This window comes from Chaetodon trifascialis, chromosome 7 (assembly GCF_039877785.1).
Source record: "Chaetodon trifascialis isolate fChaTrf1 chromosome 7, fChaTrf1.hap1, whole genome shotgun sequence".
Taxonomy (NCBI): Eukaryota; Metazoa; Chordata; class Actinopteri; order Chaetodontiformes; family Chaetodontidae; genus Chaetodon; species Chaetodon trifascialis.
The window spans coordinates 27,728,838-27,751,173 of NC_092062.1; the positions used below are offsets into that span (position 1 = coordinate 27,728,838).

Here is a 22,336-nt window from a genome sequence, read left to right on the forward strand (position 1 = left end):
CACAAAGACAAATCAAATTTACAAGGAAGTCAAGTGGTCACATGACTTGGGAGCTATTGAGCTAAAATGCTAATAATTACATATGAAAAATTAATGAATATGAAAAATTAATTAAAACAAATAATAAAAAATTATAAAAGGTGTAAAATGTAAAAACAGGAGGTGTATCTCATGCAGCCAGTGGAGTGCCATAATCCCACACTGATTTTGAGTCCTTTGGTCACATGACCTGGTAGCTATTGAGCTGAACTTCTAATGTAAATTAATGAAAAATTACAAAACGATATAACATGTAAAAAGAATAGCCTAACTAGAAATGATGGGGGGGAAAAAATCATTAAAAAAAAAGTGCGACAAAATCTCACTTGTCAACGGACTCAAAATCAGTGTGGGATGATAGTACTCCACTGGCTGCATGAGATACACCTCCTGTTTTTACATTTTAAATCTCCAAATAATAATTATTATTAATTTTTTACATGGAGTGCCTTAGGAGCGAATGTCGAATATCCAACTTAAAACTAATTTCACTGCGGTGGAAAAGCGCATCTATTTTAAAATGAAAGGAGCTGTGCAGTGTTTTTTTGGGGGCTGCCGACTAAGAAATACAAGAGTGAGGTTGTATTTTACAGTAAGGATGGCAACAACCGCCAGCTAAGCTAGCCGCCATGCGCCACACACACAGAGAAAACGCGAATTGTGTTCTCACTTGTAAAGTCGGTGTGAATGAATGCTTACTGTTCCAAAAACCCATCCGCGGACAGCAGGACAGTTTAATGTTCATTTTGTTCTTAACAAAAAACCAAAACACAACGTTCACGTTTACGCTCATATCATACACCAAGAGAAAGCGAAGATTCTCAAAGTTAGCCGACTTCAAGATATAACCACAACAGGAGGAACAAACAAAAAAACCAACAGCACACAATCAACCGTTTTTAAAACTGAAGCAACATGGAGGCAACTCACCCATGACGTCTCTCTGTGAGCTACAGATCCACAACACTCCGACAAAAACAGTCCGGTAACATTCACAAAGGTCCAGAAGATCCACTTTAAACATATTGAGTCAAGAACATGATAACAATCCACAAAAGACGTTTTCTCCTTTCAAATGAGCAGCACATGTGCTTATCTTCCGTTTGTATTTTGTATTTTTGTTACAACTTCAACTGAACGGCGCCATTTTCTCTCCACATGTAGAGTTCCAAGCCTAGCAACCAGAGAAGCCAATGACAGGGCCTCCTTCTTGAATGAAGCCAGTCCTAACCGACTTTGCAGATGACTGACACTTCAAATAGCCAATGAAATCTAAACATACCGATATTCCCCTACAGTGGGCGTTTATACCTCAATCACCTCATATCAAGATGATCAGTGCTAGTGGAGATAATACACATAGTTTGAAATGAAAACAGAGTAAATGGCCTCAATATAAAGATATATAGCCAAAATATTCGTATAGATACCTTAAATATGAATATAGATAGCCAAAATTTAGATCTAGTGAATTCAAATATGGATATTTTTGGGAGGACACATAGATATACCATTAGAGAAAACATGGAAATATAATTAGTGGTGTGTTTTCCAGTTAATAAAGCTAAGAATTTATTCTCAAAAATATATTCAGGTGAAAAAAAAGAGACCAAAACCATGCATGAACACATAAAGCTTTCAGTTTAATTTGGGTATGTCTTGGACAGGATACTATATGATCATGGCTGCAAAAAAAAAAAGCATTCATGCTTCACTAGACAAACACGACTCAAACCTTCCTGCGACGGTTCTTCACACTCTAATGTCATACGCTAACATGAAGTGCAGCTCTCTGGTTGAACTGGACTCTGTAATCATACATTAACCCGACAGTTCGTTTGACTTCATCATGCAGAGTCTGAGTCAACAGATGGTGTTTTCTCCAGGGATCGAATAAGTCTGAAGCTTAACGACTGCTGGAGGTTGGCATAACTAAAGCTAATGGTCGTGTTGTTTGTACAGCCTGCATGAAGACAACATGGACTGCACTAAATATTTCTTTCTTTAAAAAGAGAAAATCGTGATTCTCATTTTGATGAGAATTGAGCAAACCCACTTCACAGAGCGCGGCGGTATCAGGGGAGACATGTCCGATCATTTAAATAAATGAATCAGTGACGAATTTGTGACGAATTTGTCCTGGGAGCAGTCGGTGTTGGGTCTGAAGTTATTCTGAAAGTGAGGTTGGATTCTCTACAATTACTTCTTTTTCTTTACATTTTCTATTGATAAAATGTCAATGGACATGGTGAATTTTCTTCCTCTGTTCAGGTTGTTTGGAGTCATGTGACACATACGTTCACCTGTCTTACGTAAGGCTGATTTAACAAGTGTTAGTCATGTGCTTGTAGCTGCCACTTTAAATCTATCACCATAGATTTAAAACAATAGCTAATGTTACACCATTTCCACCATTATCCAACTCAGCTCCTCCCGACTGCAGTTAACAAGTCAATTTCAGTCAATTTCTTGTATTTTTCACCTTTATGAACAACAACTGTTGGCACTCAATAATAGCTCCTTGTGGTTTCTTGGTTTGATCGATCTGAGCAACCGTAAGCGACACAAGACATCAGCGTTTTGAATCCGTGTTATTTTATGCAGGAAATCACTTTTGGCCCTTCGTGTGCAGTTAGCACCACAACAAAACAGTGACGTGACGTCATGTGCAAACAACCTATTGTTGTTACTCACTAACAGGTTGAATCAGAATCAAGTGAAACATAATCTTATTTACATGTCAGACATTATTACTTCAAAGCCCGAGCGTTGTAAAGTGTGGACTGGTGTTAACACTCTGACAGTATTTACTGCAGTCTGAACTCTGCTGTGTTGAATAAATACGTTGCAAATCAACGTTACAACTTCTTAAACCAAATCAAAGCATCCGGTTAGTCAGCTGGTAACTCAGTCACCGTCGTGACACCCCCCCGCCCCCCCGACTGTGACAGCTCTCCAAAGCACATATATCAATTCTACCCCACTTCTGGGCCCCGGTGCTATAAATAGCAGCCTGAGTGTGGAGTCTAGTGCAGCGCTCCATGTATCATAATGGGCCGTTATGTAAGGTCCCGTCCTCTGCGTCTACACCGGCTGACCCTGGGTCTTCTTCCCGTGAGGTTGAGGCCACGATGATGCGAGTGAGGTAACAGACAGCTGGGTCTCCCTCGCCGAGTAGACGTCCCCAGGCAGAAGCAAAAGAGCATTAAGAGTGAAGAAAGCCTGACACTGATGTACAAACACTTCAGATTAGCCTGCGGGCAGCCGCCATTTTCAGGAAACGTCTCAGTGAGTTAGGGGAGAGTATTCTTTAAAAAAGTGTTTCATTCCAGACTGCAGATGAACATAAAATGGCTTTTTACTGTGTGTTCAAAGGACATGAATGAACTACAGCTAATTTGCTTTGCTTGCATACATTATGTAGGAAACACAACATGTCCTGTGTGGCTTTGATTAAGCTGCTTAACACTGCGTACAGCAAAAATGTCGCAATGCTTCAAGGCTTTAAACATTTAAAATCCAGCTGAATTGAAATTACATTTTTTTGGTCTGCTACAGCATAAACATCACACCTGCAAACCACGTGTCCCGTGTCTTTTGTCCTCATGATTTAACCTGAGAGTTTCTCGTCTCCTGACGATGCAGCAGTGCTTCAGCAGTCAGTCACATGAACACTGTTTATGGAAAAAAAACAATTGGACTTTCACTTTCCAGAACCGGGGGCTCCCAAAATAGCTCCTCTCACTTTGCAACTGCACTGACCTGCTGGGTTTCAACCACTATTTGCATATAATTCAGTTCTCCCACACAGGTCTCTTCAAATCATATTATTGTATGACAAGCTAATTATTCCAAATATATTACTACTTTGTGGGTATCTTCTTTTTTGGGTGGCACGGTGGACAGTGGCAAGACTGTCGCCTCACAGCTAGAAGGTCCCAGGTTCGATTCTCGCTGTGGGCGCTGAGGGCGTGTCCTCCACCATGCCTTCAGTGCCTTTTCCCGCTTATCTCGAGGAAAGGGGCCTTTCTGTGTGGAGTTTGTATGTTCTCCCCGTGTTCACCTGAAGTGTCCTCCATAAAAATACCCCACTAAAAACATGCAAGAAGATCACCACCTCACCAATGGTGGCAAAAGGAACTGGGTCGGCTGGCAGCCCACCGCTCCTGGTCTGCCGTGGAGGAAGGACGACCAGGATGGGTCAGATGTGGAGAAGTAATTTCAGAAAGAAGCATGGTGTGTGCATGTAGTGTGTACATTGTTGTGTTGTGAAAAATAAATTATCTCTTCTCTTCTCTTCTCTTCTCTTCTCTTCTCTTCTCTTCTCTTCTCTTCTCTTCTCTTCTCTTCTCAAATATATAGATTATACATAGTTTGGTCAAGCTATGACAGTTTGTTGATTCCAGACCGACAAAGCAAACATCATCTGATTTAGCAACTGTTTGCGAAGAGTTCAAATAATGTGAATAACATCTTCATAGTTGTAGGAGCCAAATATGTGTTTAATTTGTCATGAGGTTTGTGTGTGTCACTGTAAGTATGGGCTCAGGTATTAAGGTTGTAGGATCCCTGTTGAAGTCTGGTGTTTGACCCCGGAGGGGCAAATGGTTTTTGACTGCCGCGGCGCTAAGATGATTACTGGGAAGCTGAGCGTTTGGTCTATTGGTAAAGGAAGAAATGGTTGTTGTTCACGTTGAGCACATTAAAGCAATAAAGAAATTGTTATGCTGCAATTGGTGCCGTAGATTCTTGGAGGAAGCAACACACAGTTAGAGTAATTAACCAAGTGAAGCACGTCAACTAGGTCACACCGGGGTAAGACATCTCAGTGGCTAGTAATAGCCTAGCTCCTTTAATAATAGTTAATAAAAATAAAAGTTGGCATCTGAGCTCTTGATGCCAGAGGCACGGAGCTGCTGCTGCATCAGCACTCTGTAAGATGAGCTATGTGTCATCTTTTTAATCTCATATCTGTCTGTGGTGGGTCGTGTCGGGCCCTTTCATGCTTATAGACTGTGTGACACCGCAGTAAATTTCTGGGTTTGTGTGCGTCATCCATATCGTCCTCTGGCTCGGCTGAGCCTGCAGGGCAGCGCAGCCCTGTAGGTGAAAGAGCACACTGAAACGCCGTGCAATCACAGAGCACTGAACTATAGCATCGTAGCACAAGTCACTGGAACATTCTGTGGCACCAAAAGAGCAAATCACATTCGTCCCGTCTGCCGTGTAACGAGGAGGGAAGGTGCCCCACACACAAATATGATGTTTTAGCTGATGTGTGAAGTTAGTTTAAGTGTTTCTACAAACACAAAACCATCACTGTTCAATGCAAACTCAGTCTGAAAATGTCTTTTGTTGTTGTGTCCATCTTTGCTGCTGAACGCTCACTCCTGCAGCGTTTCTCCCTGTCAATCAAACTCTGTGGGCGGGGCTGATGAGCTTTTCCTCAGGATTTCTGTAGCTGCTGTTCTTTTCTTTATCTGGCGGCCACATGTGCTCATGTTTCAGGCACCGTGTGGAGTCGTATTGACATTCAGCCTTTCTCAGCGTGACCTTGAATACAGGAAAAATGGGGTATTTGATGCCTCAGGAAACATTTCAAAAACTTTTCTCCTCTTCTTCATCTTCTACTCTTTATTGGCACATCGTCAGCTCTTACGACACATTACCACAAGCAACTGTTGACGCGTGTTAACAGCTTTCATAGGCACAATCTGTATCATGTCACCCCTCACTCTGATCTCGGACTGTTATACCACACAGGACAAGAAGCACAGCCCCCCTCTGTCACTTGAATTTCCCTGTGATGACTTTCCAGAGCGTGCAGCCACAACCAATAAAGAAATATTTGAGATTCCTGTCACAACAAAGGTGTAAGACTCAGATTAAAGAATTAATTCCACATTTTATCTGAGACAGGTTAGCTTAGCTTAGCATAAACAGTCTGAAGTTGCTCTCCAGGCATTGATTAAACCCCTAATGACTCACATGAATCATCATGTTGGCAAGCTAACGGTGGCTAACCTAATCTGGCACCCAGCAGATAAAAAACAAGAAAAAAAACTCACCGACAGGCTGTTTTGTCCTCGCTGTGTCCTCAGAAGGAAGACGACAGCGTGAGCTTCAATAAAAGTTTCGAAGCAAAATCCAGTTTTTGTGTAAAGTTTTCAAAACAATGCACTTGAAAAAGGCGTCTGCAGGCTCCAGTTTGGCTCTGGGATTTCAGAGCCTTTGGTAACACATCAACACTCAACATTTGTCCTTTTGCAATCTGAAAACAGAACATGTTCTGTCCTGGCTCTCTCCCCACAAGCTGATTGGCTCCTCAGGTGTGTGCCGTTTGAAACCCTGCCTATCTGAATCTGTGTTTGTGAGACTGTGATTGGTTCAATGCAGTCCTCAGGCAAAATGCTCAGCCATGACACTGACTGCTTATTTTGCTCAAGATATATCTTGATGTATATTAAAAACAGCATATGGGCATGTAACAAACTTGATTTTCATTGGAGTGGCTCTTTAAGTAAAATAGGTACAGCATACTAAAGTCTTTATGCTAAGCTAAGCTAACCATCTCCTGGCTATAACTTGCAGACATGAGAGCCGTAACATATCACTCAGACATCCGGACAACTGAACTTTTTTGCGGAGAAAACATCAGACAAAAACAAATCTGAAGGGGACTTTAATGTTATTTTCTTACAATATCTATCAGCGTTAAGCCATCTGTGTCGCCATGGATCAATACATAACTGTTTTAAAAAGATCATGTCAAAGTAAATAGAAACTGAGGTCCATGAAATGTGGATCCAAGAGCGTGCAGCTCGAACTCATCACGAGTAACTGACATGAATCACATGAAAAGACATTTCATCTCCAAATGCTGGAGCTGCACTGACTCCAGGAAAAACACCATCATGCATTTACTCCACGTACTCCAGCAGTTGCCAGCACATCAGAGGTGGTGTTGGTGGAGTTGTCAGGTGCATTCAGGCGTTCACAGGTTTTCCTGACCACTGCTGATGTGATTTGTCCTCGGCCCAGTGAGCAGAACACATTCTTACACTGACAAAAGTGCTCTGATGATCGAACTGGCGTGCGATTACCTTCGTTCACGTCTCGTGGGGAGCCGCGCTCCTCTGTTGTTCTGTGATGGTCGTGTGCAGAGGAATATGTCTTGGTTTGGCTCCATTTGTCAGTTTTGAGAGATTTGTGGTCTTTGTCGTTGGATCTGTATCATCCGACTGTATGTGAGGATATTCTATATTTTTCTTACTGTCATGAAATCCCGTGAAAAGACCAAAAAAAAAACTATGGAGTCTTCAGCTGTGCTAGATGCTCAACGATGCTGCTGTGAATGCCATCAACACTATGGCAACGTCCTCACAATGACCAAGCTAACGTGCTGACGTTCATCAGGTATTATGTTTTAGTTTAGCATGTTGGCATGCTAACGTTTGCTGTTTGGTCCTAAACACAAAGAGACCTGACGAAAGCGCTGGAGAAAAATAAAGGGGCCTCCAAAGTGATTCGACCTATGATTCATCCTGAGGTATCAATGTGTGCACCACATTTCATGACAATCTGTTAATTAGCTGTTGAGATTTTTCAGTCAAAAGCACACATGAGCCTTGTGGTGGCACTGGTGCAAAAGTCGTCACAGTCAGACGGATTCATCCTCTTGGAGTCTGTTGTGACATCTTGTGCCGATCAATCCAGTAGATGTTGAGATATCGATGTGTTTCACAGGATGTGAAAACTTTGACCTGGCGCTCCCTCGATGAAATGTCATTGGCATCCCTGGAGTCGTGCTTTTTGCGTGGCTATAAACACATCAATGAGCGACCCTGGATGACATGATCCTTAATTACCATGTACTCAAAGACTGTCATTTATTTTGAATCAATCGCACGTACACCACCCTACTGCTGGACATACTCACCAAATATGTATCAATCCACAGCGGAAAATAGTGCCCTGCAAAGCTAAATGACATATCACTGAATTACATTTAACACAAGAAAGCTAAAGAGATTTTCACAGGATAAAAAATACACTTTAAACACACAATCTTTGACAGACGCAGTCCTTCAGGAACTGACTCCAGAGCTTGTTAATCTTACTGTGAGACAACAGTTCACGTATTTTCAGATGATACTGCGCGCTGACAGCTGAGTGGAAGATTTGTTTGCTGTCATAGACAATCAGAATGAAGATGGAGGGGTGTGTTCAGTTTTCATCAGGCTGATTATTAATGAAATACCGGCAAACTTAACCAATTAGATTTATGACACAGATGATTCAGAGGCCGTTAAAAGCCGCCGTGACGCTGCCGAGGACGAAATGACTGTTGGTTTGTTTTCGCTCCCTGTTCCATTAGAGCGAGCCCAGCGAGATCTAATTCTCATCGACGTTCTCATTGATCGCCTTTCTTGAGCGACATTTCCTTCTTCCATTAAGTGAGACCCCGGGCAGAATTCCCTCACTGCCTATTAGAAGTATTTCATGTAAAGGTGAAGGCCATATCCTTCTACACTCGGATCAATATGTCAGCTTCTCGTCCTGTTGGCGGATCGCTTCAATAACCCGGCGGATCGTTAGAAAGCCAAGAGCACAGCAGCACAGGGAATATTTAGAAACTATAACGCAGTCGGATTGATATGTTGTACTAAATGGACTGTAGATAATGGCATTAAAAAATTAAAGGAGTTAATACAGTTAGTCAACTGCACATAATATAATAATGCGAGACTTGAGCGGGCTGAGTTAGATTAAGTAGGTCGTCTAAATGAAGTCTTATTAGTGCTGAGCCTCCTCTCTTTGCAACTGTACCTCTGCTACAGCTCGGCTCAGACAGACCGGGGGAATTTCATATGAAACAGACTTTCGTACACGCTTTGGACAAACACGTCTCCTCGGTTAGGTATTACATCCGGTTTTCTTGCCCTCACTGAGACACTGAGAGTTTCACAACTCTTACACTGTGATCAATAAGTTGTAAGTTAGGTACGTATCTTCCATACGTAAGTTTGATTAAGCTAACATTGACTTTGGGTTTCACAGGAACATGGACAGCAGTCCCCTGGGTGAGAGTCCTGTGTTTAACTCCGTCCACTCTCGCCTCCACCCTACATGGACGTTTGTCCTCAGATTGACTCCCCCCTGTGCTGCTGTCATACTCACTATGGTCACTAGAGGTCACTGTCTCCAAATGTGGCTGTTTTTAGGGGGAAGGACTGTCTGATTTACAAAAAGAAATGTGAAAATTGCATGTTTAGCACCTAGAAGTTTCTGGGAAAAAGCAAATTCAAGGCAAAAATATGTTTTTGGGGTGTTTATTATTGTTGATTCTGTGTTTGGAATAGATATGTGGCGTAAGCTAAATGCAGAAGAAAAGAATGTAATGTACCATTGGTGACAGTCTTGATACTCAGAGCTGCCGTTTATTGATCCTGTTTCATATTGACAGGCTGAGCAGGTGAAAACGCTCCAAACTTTGACTTCTTTCTGTGCTGCGATCATCAGCTCAGACTGCACGGACAGTCTGAAGGTCTTCGCCATACGTTTACGGGTACTTGTTTTTGAGCCTTTTGTTCATGAAGAAACTGTTTCTAAAACACCTCTTAAAGTCCAGATTTTGCCAAAATCCACTGTGTATGTATCTGTGTTCACAATTTAAATGAAGCATTTGGGAAACTCATCACCTCCATTCAGCCATGCCCATCGCTGCTTTGTGTAATGTGTCTGAAACAGCAGCCATGGCCGACCACTGGCCGGTTTACGTTTGGTTAGAGCCAGAGAGGCGTCACCTACGAATAAATCAATAATCAGCTACAACTGTTCATGTTATTATGTCACCACCACCAAAGGAAAATAAGCTTGATGTGGGTTGTTGAGACTTTATCGCCACCTACAGGCCCAGCATGCTTAGTTTTGTCACTTTTGTGCCCCCTGTCTGCACAAAGACATTTGTAAAACAAAGCTTTGTCTTTATCATTTCTTTTTTAACGTACTGGCTGAAGCCACAGCGAGCAGCAGCACTTTTCTGCCCTGCGTGGTTCAAAGTGTGACTCACCTGCAAAGCGAATGAGGTGGATTTAAAGCGTCTCACGATGGTTTTGAAGATGTGATGCGATGAAAATACGCCACCTCATCTATGAGCTCGTTGATACGTTCTAAACAAAGTATCCTCTTCATCCTCTAAATAATCTCATTCTGCAGACTCCTCTTCAGAGGCGTCATCTGCGTGTGTGAGGGTGAACACATTTAATAAAACGTGTGGTGGTTAAATGAAGCCGCCATGAGCGCCCTGCACATATGTACAGTTGAGTAACGCCATCTGTGGACCTGTTCATCTGACACCTCATGAATATTCACGCAGCTGCTTCCACTCCTTCACTTTTCACAGAACCCACGGTCATTTACGTAACCTGCAATCTGTGATGTTTTCATAATGATCGCCACACACGATTTCCCACGTCAGTATTTTTAGACGTGAACACGTGAACGCTGTGTATGCAGACATGCCGCTTTGGAGAGGACGTCATGGAACAGAAAGATGAAATCATGCATGTGACCGGACGTTTCTCCATATTTGCACACATCTATCTGAAAGTGTCCTCAGCGTCTTTACTGTGTTGCTTGTGTTCAGGGATCCTTTAGTCTGACAGACGTGTTTTTCAGTTGTGTATTTAACTCTGTGGCTTCTCTTGCTAATAAAGAGATTTTCTTGCATGGGTGTTCATATGAAAATGTCACTTTACTGTAAGAAACCAGCAAAAAGGCTCCTGAACATGTTAGAAGATTAAGCGATGCTGTGTGTTGTGTTTACTCTCATCACTCTATTTTAATATTCAGACACATTATATGGAAATTTCAGCTTTAAGTAGAGCACTGAAATTACAATCTCTTATATTTAATTTAACAAATGTCCTGCTCGTGTTTGCTCACCTTAAATGCCTCAATGTCTCTCAGATACGTTGATGTTTAGGTTTTATTGACTGCCGTTGTTGCTCATCATTAAAGCGATGGGGGATAATGGCGCCATCTGCTGTGGCCTGTTTGTCACGCCCACACTCGATGCGGAGGTTGGGAGAATCTGTCATCGAGCTGCACAACCTCCAGGCTTTCATTTTGTTTTTAGATTCTGTCTGGCCTGCGTGCATTTTCAGGAAATCCAAACTGCAGACACGTAGAGCAAAATTACAGATGTTTTATTGCAATGAGAAAAGCAATATACTGTACAGCGCAGCGCAAGCCAGGGGTGAAATTAACAGGCATCAGTATGAGCAGCATTAGGTTTGTGAGAGGTACATGTTGCATAGTAAAGGCGAGGTAAAACATAAAAATGTGAGTTGATTAGTGCTTCATTCTCCATCTTTTCTGTTTCTGTTTTCATGTCCATTCTGTCTTTTCCATGTAAAGCTCTCGCTTGGTGCAAGTGGTTTCTTTTTGTAAAACACTTTGAGCTGCAATTCCTGCATGAAGACACTATACAAACAAAGATATCATTATTATTATTATTATTACTATTATTACTCTTTGGCAGTGCAGCACCTCTGTCAGAACAAAAGCCATTTAAATAGAGAAATCTATCAGCAGAAATGCATCATTGGATAGACAATGTTGAGCACCTTCAGTATCTTATAGTTAATTTACATGATGAAGCTTTAATTCTAAACAGACTTTCATCAGTTATACGTACAGTGTAAAACATAATTATATTAATAATTACAGGTTTCAAAAGCTAAAACTGGTCCGTGTCGTCTGGTCTCGACTCAGACGGCCTTCTTCTGGATGCTGAGCAGTGGAGAGATGGTCTGCAGAGCCCAGTACAGCAGAGAGAGGGAGACAAAGGCCTGGACAACACAGACAGAGGGTGAGATCAGAGGCCATGTTTCCTCCACAGTGACGGCGGCGACACCTGATTCAGCCGAGCTGATGAACTAAAGCGTTAGTGAAGCATTGGAAACTGATGAAAACGGCGAGAGGTCGAATGAGGACGGAGGTCTGAGAGAGTCTGAAGGTGGACGATAAGTAATAAATGTCAATATATCAAATTATCAGTGTTTTTGGAGGATCATTTTATTTTAATTATACATCAATCTGCATGTTATTTTCTCAATCGATGGATTTGGTGTGGAAAATATCAGAAAATAATAAGAAAAATAACGTTACTTATTTTGACATATGTAAGTAATTTATTTTAACAGCCCAAGATTTTCAGTTTATGATCATAGAGGGTGATGAAACCAGCAAATACTCATATTTGAGAAGCTCAAACGAGGGAAATTTGGCATGTGTGCATCAGAAAGGTTTAAAATTGCACCTTATTACAGCGACAGAACTGCAAACTTTGAAACCTGAACGCTTTTCTTGCATATTTTATAAGCATTTAGTCATTCATGACATGGATTTTAAAAATAATTCCTCTATTAAAGGCCTGATTTATCCCCCTCCCACCGCTCAGTAAGGCGGACCCCGCCTTCAGGAGCTGCTAACAGTCCCAGCGTGCGGACACTCGTCCTCCTCGCTGTTATTGCTTTTGATGTTGGTCGACAGTCAAGTATGCGCTCGCTCTGACTTCCTGTGGATGATGGCATTAGCTAAATTATACGCTGCAAAAAGTTACAGTGATTAAAAGCCAGATGGATTACCAAAAAAAAAGAAAGGACTTAAAAAGTGTGACGGGTATCATTTCCAGCCGGTGAGCAGAAAGGCAAACACTGAAAGTGAATTCCTAATTGAAAGAAAACAGTGAGGATGATGTAGGGGGGGGCTCAGAGGTTAAGGACCGGCCCTCCTCCCCTGATGCTCTCACAGCGGGGTCAGAGGGGTCACCGTCATGCGCGACCTCGCTATCCAGAGAGAGGGGGCTCTGCCAGAAACAGCCCTCGCCCCCACCCCTCGCTGCGTTCTAGCCCATAAACTACATCCTACATCGCAACCGGAGCCAAAACCAGACCGCTGTCCATCACAGGCAGAGCAGCCTGATGGGAAAAAAAGCAGCGTTTCCTCGCGGACGCGGCAGCTGTTTTCCTCTGAGAGGGCGAGCGCAACGCAGGCCTCTCTCTGCTTTTCAACCCACGTTACCTGCTCTGAGACACCCCCCCCCCCCAACCGAGAGGCCAGAGTCACCGTGGACGAAAGACAGAGAAAGAAGAAAGATTCATCGAGGACGTGAAGAGACTCAAATCATGGCCGCCTTCGTTTTGTGCCGAATAACATTTAGATTTCTGCACTTTTAAAGTCCAGATATGAGTTTTTCAAACTGGATCAGCGGTGGATGTAACTAAGTACATTTAGAAATACTCCATACTGTATATACTTTCACTACATTTCAGAGGAAAATACTGCAGCTTTCACTCCACTTACCTGACAGAAAGGTGTGAAGATGAGCTCCACAGCCGCAGCATTAATAATCATAATTAATAATCCACTATTATACTAAAATATAACACTGACATCATGGAGAAAACTTACTTTTACTACTTGAAATACTCTTTGCTGATAAGACTGAGAAGTGATTTTTAAATGCAGGATTTTTACCTGTAATTAAGTACTATTTTACTAATTGCTTCTTTTACTTTTACTCTGTATACTTTTGTCTCGTCTTTAAGAGGGAATTCTGAGCTTATTCCTCACAGCAAAGAGAGAAAGATCACTGAAGTGTTTTCAGTGTTTTTAACAGTGATGCAAAGAATTATTATCAGTATTATTTTGTTCATCCTTTTGGTTTGCTGTGTAATGATTCTCTGCTAAAATAAATGAAAAAATAAAACTAAGCTCTGCACACCTGAATGTGCGACAGGTGAGCATGAAGTCCTTCAGGCTGGTTTCTTTTTTTAAAACAACACTTTGGTCTAAACGACCTTCATCCTTCATGATAGTCTCATACATACATAAACTGTACATGCATACTTTTACTTCAGAGCTGTACTTCAGCAGAACTTTGCAGAGCCTCAGTGTCTCCAGTTCATGTACTGAAGGTGTGACTTTAAAACTAAGATTTTAGAGTCAACATCTGACGCGTTCATGAAACGTAAAGACAAAAACACACAGAACAGTTAAAATCAACAAACTGAAACATTGAATAGATTTTTACACACTGTCAATAATCCAATAATGTACATTTTCCGGCATTGAGGGCTTTTACTTTGATTTTCAGGATTTTTCAATGGGATATTTTTACAGTTTGTTTTTGCTACTTTAACTTAAATCTCATCGTGTAGAAAAAGAGCATTTCAATAGCATCCACTTTACAACTTCACCTGTTGCTACACCTGACAGAGAGTGTTTATTAATGAATTAACCAGCAGGAAGAGGCAACGTTTTCCAATTTAATTCAGCATTTCTCTGGTTCCAGCAGGTTTGCAGAGGTTGTGGGTCGTGCAGGAAATCAGGAATGAAACCGAAATTAAAAATCACCCTGACATTTGGACTGGATCTTCCTGGGTGAAGTCCTTTCATAACCTGGTAAATCCAGTTCAAACATGGCGGCTGAAAGTCTAACCTCCGTGAAGGGAAAACAGATGGAGGACTACAAACACACCAAGCCGCATTGTGTCCATCTTGAATTGAGAGGCTCGGCAGAACCTCGCAAATCACATTTCACTCAAACAGAGCGAAACATGACAGAGGTTTCTATCAAAGCCGCATGTTTTGGCAAAGGAAGGGCACCTATTTTCCTCCGCTCCCATTTCTCCCCATTCGCCCCACTATGCTACATTTTAATGGACTCTGTAGGAAATCCATGTGGGACAGATTACATAGTGGAAGGAAGCGGGTTTGATCGTCTACAAATAAGCACTACGGCCAGACGGCAGCGGCTCCCAAAGTGGAGATCTCAGCAAATCGGCTCGCACTCACTTTGTTTTGGGCAGAAGGTACTTTGTTAGAAGCAGTAATGCAAAAAGCCACAAAACATGTGGTTTTTGTCGAATTTCTCTGCTTCTTTGTTGACTTTTCCTGCTCAGGGGAGACAGCTCGTATGTTTTCTCTACTGAAGCCAACACTTGTGCTGGTTAAGGTGCGGTTAGCGCGAGGCAGCTACAACACCATCTCCGCCGTCTCGTGGTCGTATCTGTCCCTGTCGTGTGTTCAGGTAGCTAATGTTAGCTTGCCAGCTGTCTGCAGATGTCAGGCTGATGTTACGACACACAAACAGCAGCAGGAGACGAGTTAGTGTGTGGAAACTGGTTATTAACATGGATGTTTGCGCTCAGCTGAAGCATCTGGTGCAGCTCTATCAGATAACATGTATGTTTGAAATAACATGACTGCCATGCAGGCTTTTGTTATTCTTGCTCAGCTGTCTTGCATAAAAAGACCAAAGATATGACGTTTCAATCATGTTTTAGTCTTGCTGCGGTCACAGTGAAGCTTGAAAACATTGAGTTTTGTTGCCTGCTGCAGATGTAAAATAACAAAGCTCCACATTTCCATTGTCCATGCTGTGTTTTCAATGCACTGTTCTAAATCTACAGCAGCCTGACAAAAATAAAACCCTCAGCCCTTAAAACACGGTCAAATATAAAAATTAAGTGACGGCCATCTGCAGCTCCAACACAAACACATCTGCATTGACCTTCAGACTGACGGCTCAGCTCTGCGCCAAGTCGCTCCATGTGCCGCCAATCGATACAAAGCATTGAACAGATGGCTTCATGCGGGCACTGAACGCCCCGCAGTGCGTTTCGGTGCCCCTGGCGACTGTCCTCCAGCCTTCAGCGGGTTAACATGGCAGAACCTTGCTGTTCTCCAGCGCAGCTGCACTCGTGATTGAAATGAAAACAAGGCAGAATGGCTGCTGTCAGACGTGTGATATATGACCTGTAATGGGATGTTTCCAGAGCTCCCTCTCCATATGGCTGCCTACAGTCCACCAGACCTGGACTGAACAGCGGCGGAAAATAATTCTGGACTTTCTGTTTTAACCTGGCTGCAGAGTCGGAGGGGGTGGAGTTCAAGGCAGCAGGACAAATAATATAATGATAAATTGGTGAAAATAACCCACATAAAATATATGTTAATACTTCATCCTTCAACCTTTTACGCAGCATTTTCTTTCATCTATTTTCATGCACAGGAACACGGCTGAAGCTTGAGATTTTAAAACAAATCCCAGCATTTTATGAGGACAATGCATGCACACACAAATCCACACGTGCACGTGAACGTACACACAAAGAGCGACTTCCTGTCTGTTCGCGGTGAGCAGATATACAGTCTGCGCTCGGGTTGTTCGAGCAGACTCAGGAAGGATACGCTGAGCAGGTTAATGTCCCACCAGAGAGTCAGTGCCTGCAGAGCCATGAGAAATACCACCATCACACACACACACACACACACACACACACACACACACGCACGCACGCACACACACACACACACACGCACACACACACTGCAGCCAGACAAAACATATGTGAAGCGGCAGTTGCCGCTTGGTGAAAGTGCAGCAAAACACAAAGCGGTCTGATGAAACGCCAATTTAGTTGTTTAGATGTTTTCTTTCCACATCTGGTGTTTGTTCTCTTTTACCACGAGCCTGCCAGAAGGTCACATGTGAGGTCAACGCTGACTCGCCCAGACCACGACGTCTCACGAGGAGAATGCCTGAGAGAAACCCGTTCTGTATCTGTGTCATTAGCTTCAGGCTGCAGCAGCTTGGTACCACTCAGTAAACGTACAGACATGCAGAATCCACGAGGCCGCGCCTGAACGCACCGGACGGCTGAGAGCTCTGGATGGAGGGTGATGTAGTTGGGTGCTGCTTGGTTTTCCTTTTCCAACATGGCGGCCCGGGTGGTAAACTTCCTCCAGCTAAACAATACACCAGCACCGCCTAGTTTGACAGTTTGATCTGACAAGTCGTGATTCTGAAAATTCGGATACGCCGACTGGTCCATGAACTCGCCGTGCCACCACAAAGCCCCACAAAGCCGGATCTCCTGCTCTCAATATGAGATCCAGTGCGTCTGAACCATGCGAGAGGTCTTCACCTCATCAGTAACTGCATTCCCAGGATGCTGCCAGACCTGTTGGTGAAGAGCGCGCTCGTCGGCAGTAATTTGGAAGGCAGAGCAGCGGGCACACGTCCAGGAAGGCGGATGAAAGGCAAACAGGAGGAAGCATTTGCTTTTGTAAAATCAAGCCCCTGTTTGTATTTACGCAGAGAGGAATGAGTCTCCGGAGGCATGTGAGAGGTGTTTCTTTACCCCGACTCCCTCCACCCACCCACCCACCCACCCACCCACCCACCCACTCATATTTATAAAAATCAAAACAGCCTCTGTTTTACATACCTACTGTGGAGTTTGGAGCCAACTGTTCTTGGAGCCATTCTGTGTTTCTGCCACATGCAAAGGCAAGTCCAAAGAGCAGTAATCAACGCGGCCAATTAGTAATGCGACGCCAGAGGTTCAGCTGTAATCAGCTCAGCAATGAGAAAAAATGGCCATCCCATCTCTGCCAGCTAGGTGTTAGCAGAACAACAAACACAGCAAATGAAGATCTACTGCCCAATTAAAGTTTGTTTTACTGAGACAATGAAATGCAAAATGTGAAATAGGATCAAATTAACTAATAAAAGAACAAAACTAGCTCCAAAGATAACAATTCCACCCAACAGGCTGGTTGTGCAGAGGGATGCTGTGCATACAGAAACTGAGCTGCTGCTGCTCTGTTCTGAGAGGAAGACTTGGGGAGGGAGAAGAATCTTAAGCTGCCAGGTGGAAAATAAGGTTCACAGGATGTGACCAACAAGAGACCTGCGTCACAAATAAAATCACTTCTGTGCCCAGGAGCATCTCAAAGCCCTGGAGAATCAGACGTCAAGCAGTCGGACAGAGCGCCTTCAGGGCTCAGCATGGCCGACGTGCCCACGCACGCGCCGTCTCCGTGGCCACGTGCTCCTGTCGCGAACAATTACTGCGTGCATGCTTGTCGGTTTGGTAGTTTCTCTTAAACGCTGTAGCGGGAGCTGTGGACGAACACAGCGAGCTGATGTTGCTGTCGAAGGAGGGAGCGAACGCAGTTTCTTTGTAAAAGCTTTTACAGGCACTTCATTTTGCCACGTATGTTGTTTTCTCTCCTTTAATTTTTATTTTTAAAATCTGATTGTTGGTGTGTTTTTGTGAGGATGAAGACAACAAGGAGCTGAGCGCAGTCGGCACAGCTGGAGACCCAGAACGCTCAAATTTTGATCCAGACAAAATTACGTAATTGCGGGCGCTTATGCAAGTTTGCGGAGTCCGCCACAAGAACCATGCAGTGGGCCTTTAAATGTGGTTTGAGGATATGTTTTAAAAGGTAGACGAGGCCAAATAAAAGTCTATAGGAGCTCAAAATGAAAATAATTCCTGTGCCCTGGAGCAGCTAAAGCTGTGTGAGAGGGTGAAGTATCTCTGCCAGGAAAACACAGATCGATACACTCGATGTGTATCAGCGCATGTACCGACCTCATTTAGGGTTGCTGATGTTACTGATCCCACTTAAACGTTTTCAGTTACTGTCGCAATAAAATTACAACCCTGATTTAAAAAGCTGGGACTCGACTGAGCGTTTCCAGGATGCCTCTCACACCCAATCATGACACTCTCACCTGTCACCGATCAGAAATCAGAAAAGCTTTATTGCCAAGCACGATTTTACACATACGAGGAATTTGCTTTGGTGAGGTTGGTGTGTGACACATCAATTAAAAAGAAGCTACTAAAAAAGTAAAAAATATAACAATAGTAAAAAATATAACAACATAGATATACATACAAGTTTGTTTCTTTTTTTGTTTTTTTGAGCCTGTTCACCTGTGGAATGATCCAAACTGGTGTTTCTGGAACGTTCCACATCTTTCCCAGATATTTACAAAAATCAATGAAGCTGATGAGGTCAGACATTAAAAATTTGGTATCAGGGTTGTAATAAGATCAGCTATTAAATGGTAAACGGACGCCATTTTAAAAGAACTTTTATCCAAACCGCTTTACAATTAGCCTCTTTCACCCACATTGTCACTCACTGACGGCAGTGGCCTGACCATCAGGAGCGCCTGGGGCTCAGCGTCTCCGTCCAGGACGCCTCAGCATGTGCACAGGAGGTGGACGATCCCAGCTTTGGGGCCTGGACGGCAATATTTCTCATCGGCCCTGAGATTGGATCATTTATCAGATGAAAGGTCTGATCGATGCTTCCCTTTCCTCTCCCATGAAATATGCCAAAGCTGAAAATATTAATTGGTAGAGCTTTAACACATGTTGAACCCCCGCAGCAGGGAATGATCTTCCCGTGGATCAGTCTCTGTGTGACAGTGGCTATTCCCAATTTTGCGATCTCAGATCTGAAGTGCGTCCAAACTTGTAACCCCCCCGAACGCTCACAGAACCTGGCAGCCGGAGACGTTTTCCAGCTCGCTTCAGGCAAGATGCTGCAGCCTGAGCTATTGTGAAAAAGGACCATGAAGAATTTCATTTTACTACAATATCAGACGTGTGATTGTTAGCCAGTAAGCCAATGAGCGTGGCCGAGAGAGAGATTAATAAACTGAGTGGAGAGTGATGAAAGCTTGCACTGCAATAAAGGCTGCTCAATTAATCCGCTGCGAAGCCTTTATTCAGAGCCGCTCTGATGGATTTTACCGTAAAAATCTTTGACTTACTTATACTTGAACTTTATGAAAGTCTTTTATCATTTGTTGTGTTTTGAGTCGGTGAGGCGGCGTCTCTGGAAATTGGCGCTGGACTTCTGTGAAATCAGCTTTACGTGCATTTCAGACGAGGGAGGGACAACACAGCAAGAAAAGGTTCAATCAGGTTCACGTGCTGGCTCTGAGGCCGCATCATAAACTGGATGACTGTTGTGTTTCACCCATGAATTAAAGCACAAATAGGAAGACAAATTCAAAAGAGAGTCGACGTTGGCCGCAGAAACTCAGCCCACGAAAGCCAAACTAAACACAGCGAGAGAACCCCCAAAGGGCCCATCGCTGTTAGATTTCCATAGCTTTACCTGGCAAGTGGTTTGACAACATAAACCACGCGGTTACTCTTTGACGGGCACGATCCCCTGCACATTGAGTGATAATATTTCACACTGTGTACGCTCGACCACCCCACTGTTTACTCCAACGGAACAGGCCTACCCAGCATTTCTCTTTCAAATCCCTCCATTTTCTCCCTGGGAGGAGATTTCCTTTCCTTTCCATTCCTGCAAGCTCTCACATGATGTCATGCTCGCTGAGTTTCCATTGCTCCAAACAATCCTGTTAACCTCAGCGCTGCTTCTTGCTACCACACATTCCTGCTTCCCTAAAAAAGAGGAGAAAAAGAAAAGAGAAAAGGCGGCTGACCTCTCGCACCTGAGATCTGGTGGGTGGAAACGACACTCTCAGATAACGCCGACCTCTCGCCGGACGCCGTCTTATCTGCGCGCTCACGGCCGGGATGGCGGGAAAGAGGGGGCGGGATTTGCGATTTTTGCAGACGAGCCAGGTGACGCGTTGGAGATAAAGCCTTTGTGTTTGACATGAACTTCATAATATTGTTCTGACCTCTTCTTCTGGCCGCGGAGCGTTGGTCTTTCCCTCTGGGAGTCTGACAGAAAAGGGCTCTTTGGAGATTGGAAAACAGTATCAGCACAGAGACCAGAAGAAGGAAAATCTAATGAGGTGTGAAAACACTTTGGATGTTTTTTATATTTTGGATTGGGCCGGATTACGTAGATTTAAATTTGCTTCTCGAGTGTCAAACTTGCATGAGCTAACGCATCACTTCTTGAACTCATTTATTAGACGCTTCGCAGTCATATTGTGAAATGAAAGCAAAGTCGACGATGTTGAAGCTTTTTATTATCGTATTCGGGTGATTTCTGCTTTATTTCGTGACTGTAAAAAAGGAAAACTGTGATGACGGGTTGGAAAAAAACAAAAGGAGAGCAAGCAAAGTTTTCTTTCAGCTGGATTTGAAGACGCTCCTTCTCTCTAAACCACAGACAGGTGTATTTTTATGAGCTCTCCTCTTAAATTACTGTGACTTCACCGGCAGCTCGTGGCCGTGTGGAGAGAAGAGCTGCTTAATTTCTCTGGGATACACAGCGTGTCTCCCTGCCTTCGGGCGAACCAGAGGCCCACACAGTAATACAACCACGTGTTACATCATTACAGCCCCCCCCCCGACGCTCAGCACGCATGAACACATGTGGACACACACACAGACAGGGAGGACGCTGTATCGCAGCCCTGCAGTAAAAAGCGTTTCTGAAGTTAAGTTGTTGTTGTTGACTCTTCGTCTGAAAGCTGCTGATTGAGGCAACTGCAGTTCAAACATATGCAGAGATTAAAATCTAGGTGGGCTTTTAGGTGACATAACGGCAGCCATACTGAAGATCCTCAAACAATGGCATTTTGCCCAGAGCTGAAATGATTGACGCTTAATCGATTACCGTGCCAAAAGACAATTAACCTGCAAATATTCTAATAATGAAAGCTTTTGCTGTTTGCTGCTGCTTTAAAATCACTGCAAACTGAAAATCTTTGGGTTTTGATCAAATCCAGAACTCTGAAGACGTCACTTTGAGCTCTGTGAAGCTTCAATGGGCGTTTTTTATGGTGTTTTCTAACATTAACAGACATCTAAAGATGCAGCAAAAGTGGATCATCATCAGCAGCAGGAGCAGCTCTGATGAGTCCTCAAAGGAAGCGTAGTCTGGATAATAAGAGCCCGTGAACATCGTCTGCAGGCTCTCTGCAGTCTCCGAGTCGTCGTTAGGTTCAAACTACGACTGTGACAAATGCAGCAGAAGCTGCCGGACGATGTTCTTTAGTCTCAGTGGACAGAGGCAGCTTCACCGTGATTCAAAGGCTGATAGATATCATGATTAGTGTTGTCTAAACTATTATCATGTGCAATATTTTAGCTAAAAGTGAAGACATCAGCACACAGATTTATGGACATGTTAGTGTCCCCCACTGCAGGACAGAAATGTCAGAGATGTGTTTGCAGTAGTTTAGAAACTTTCCCCATCGCAGACAAGCTTATTTCTAAGTGTGAAACGTCCCACTCAGCACGTCTTTTTCACAATTCATCAATAATCAATTGAACTGAGTCTCATCATCATAATTTTCATCTTTTGTGTTTATGTTAAAAAAAGAAATCTGATTGAAATCCTCCACGAAGACGCCCGTAACTTCACAGCCCCCCGCCCGGCTCCACCAGCCCCGGCTCAGTCGCACACGGCTACCAGCCTCGTCTGAGCCGGCGAGGTCTCCGTGTGAGTGGCGGGTTTGGGTGGCGAGTGGGCGGCT

At 43.5% G+C, this 22,336-nt stretch overlaps 1 protein-coding gene across 1 annotated transcript in view; it reads right to left on the reverse strand.

The window, feature by feature from the left end:
- Nucleotides 1–11,229: 11,229 nt before the first annotated feature.
- agmo (alkylglycerol monooxygenase) overlaps nucleotides 11,230–22,336 on the reverse strand; it is a 42,261-nt gene continuing 31,154 nt past the window's right edge. Inside the window, exon 13 of the mRNA XM_070966746.1 lies at nucleotides 11,230–11,894. Coding sequence (XP_070822847.1) covers nucleotides 11,814–11,894 — 81 coding nt within the window. The 3' untranslated portion in view covers nucleotides 11,230–11,813. The remainder of the gene's footprint in view (nucleotides 11,895–22,336) is intronic.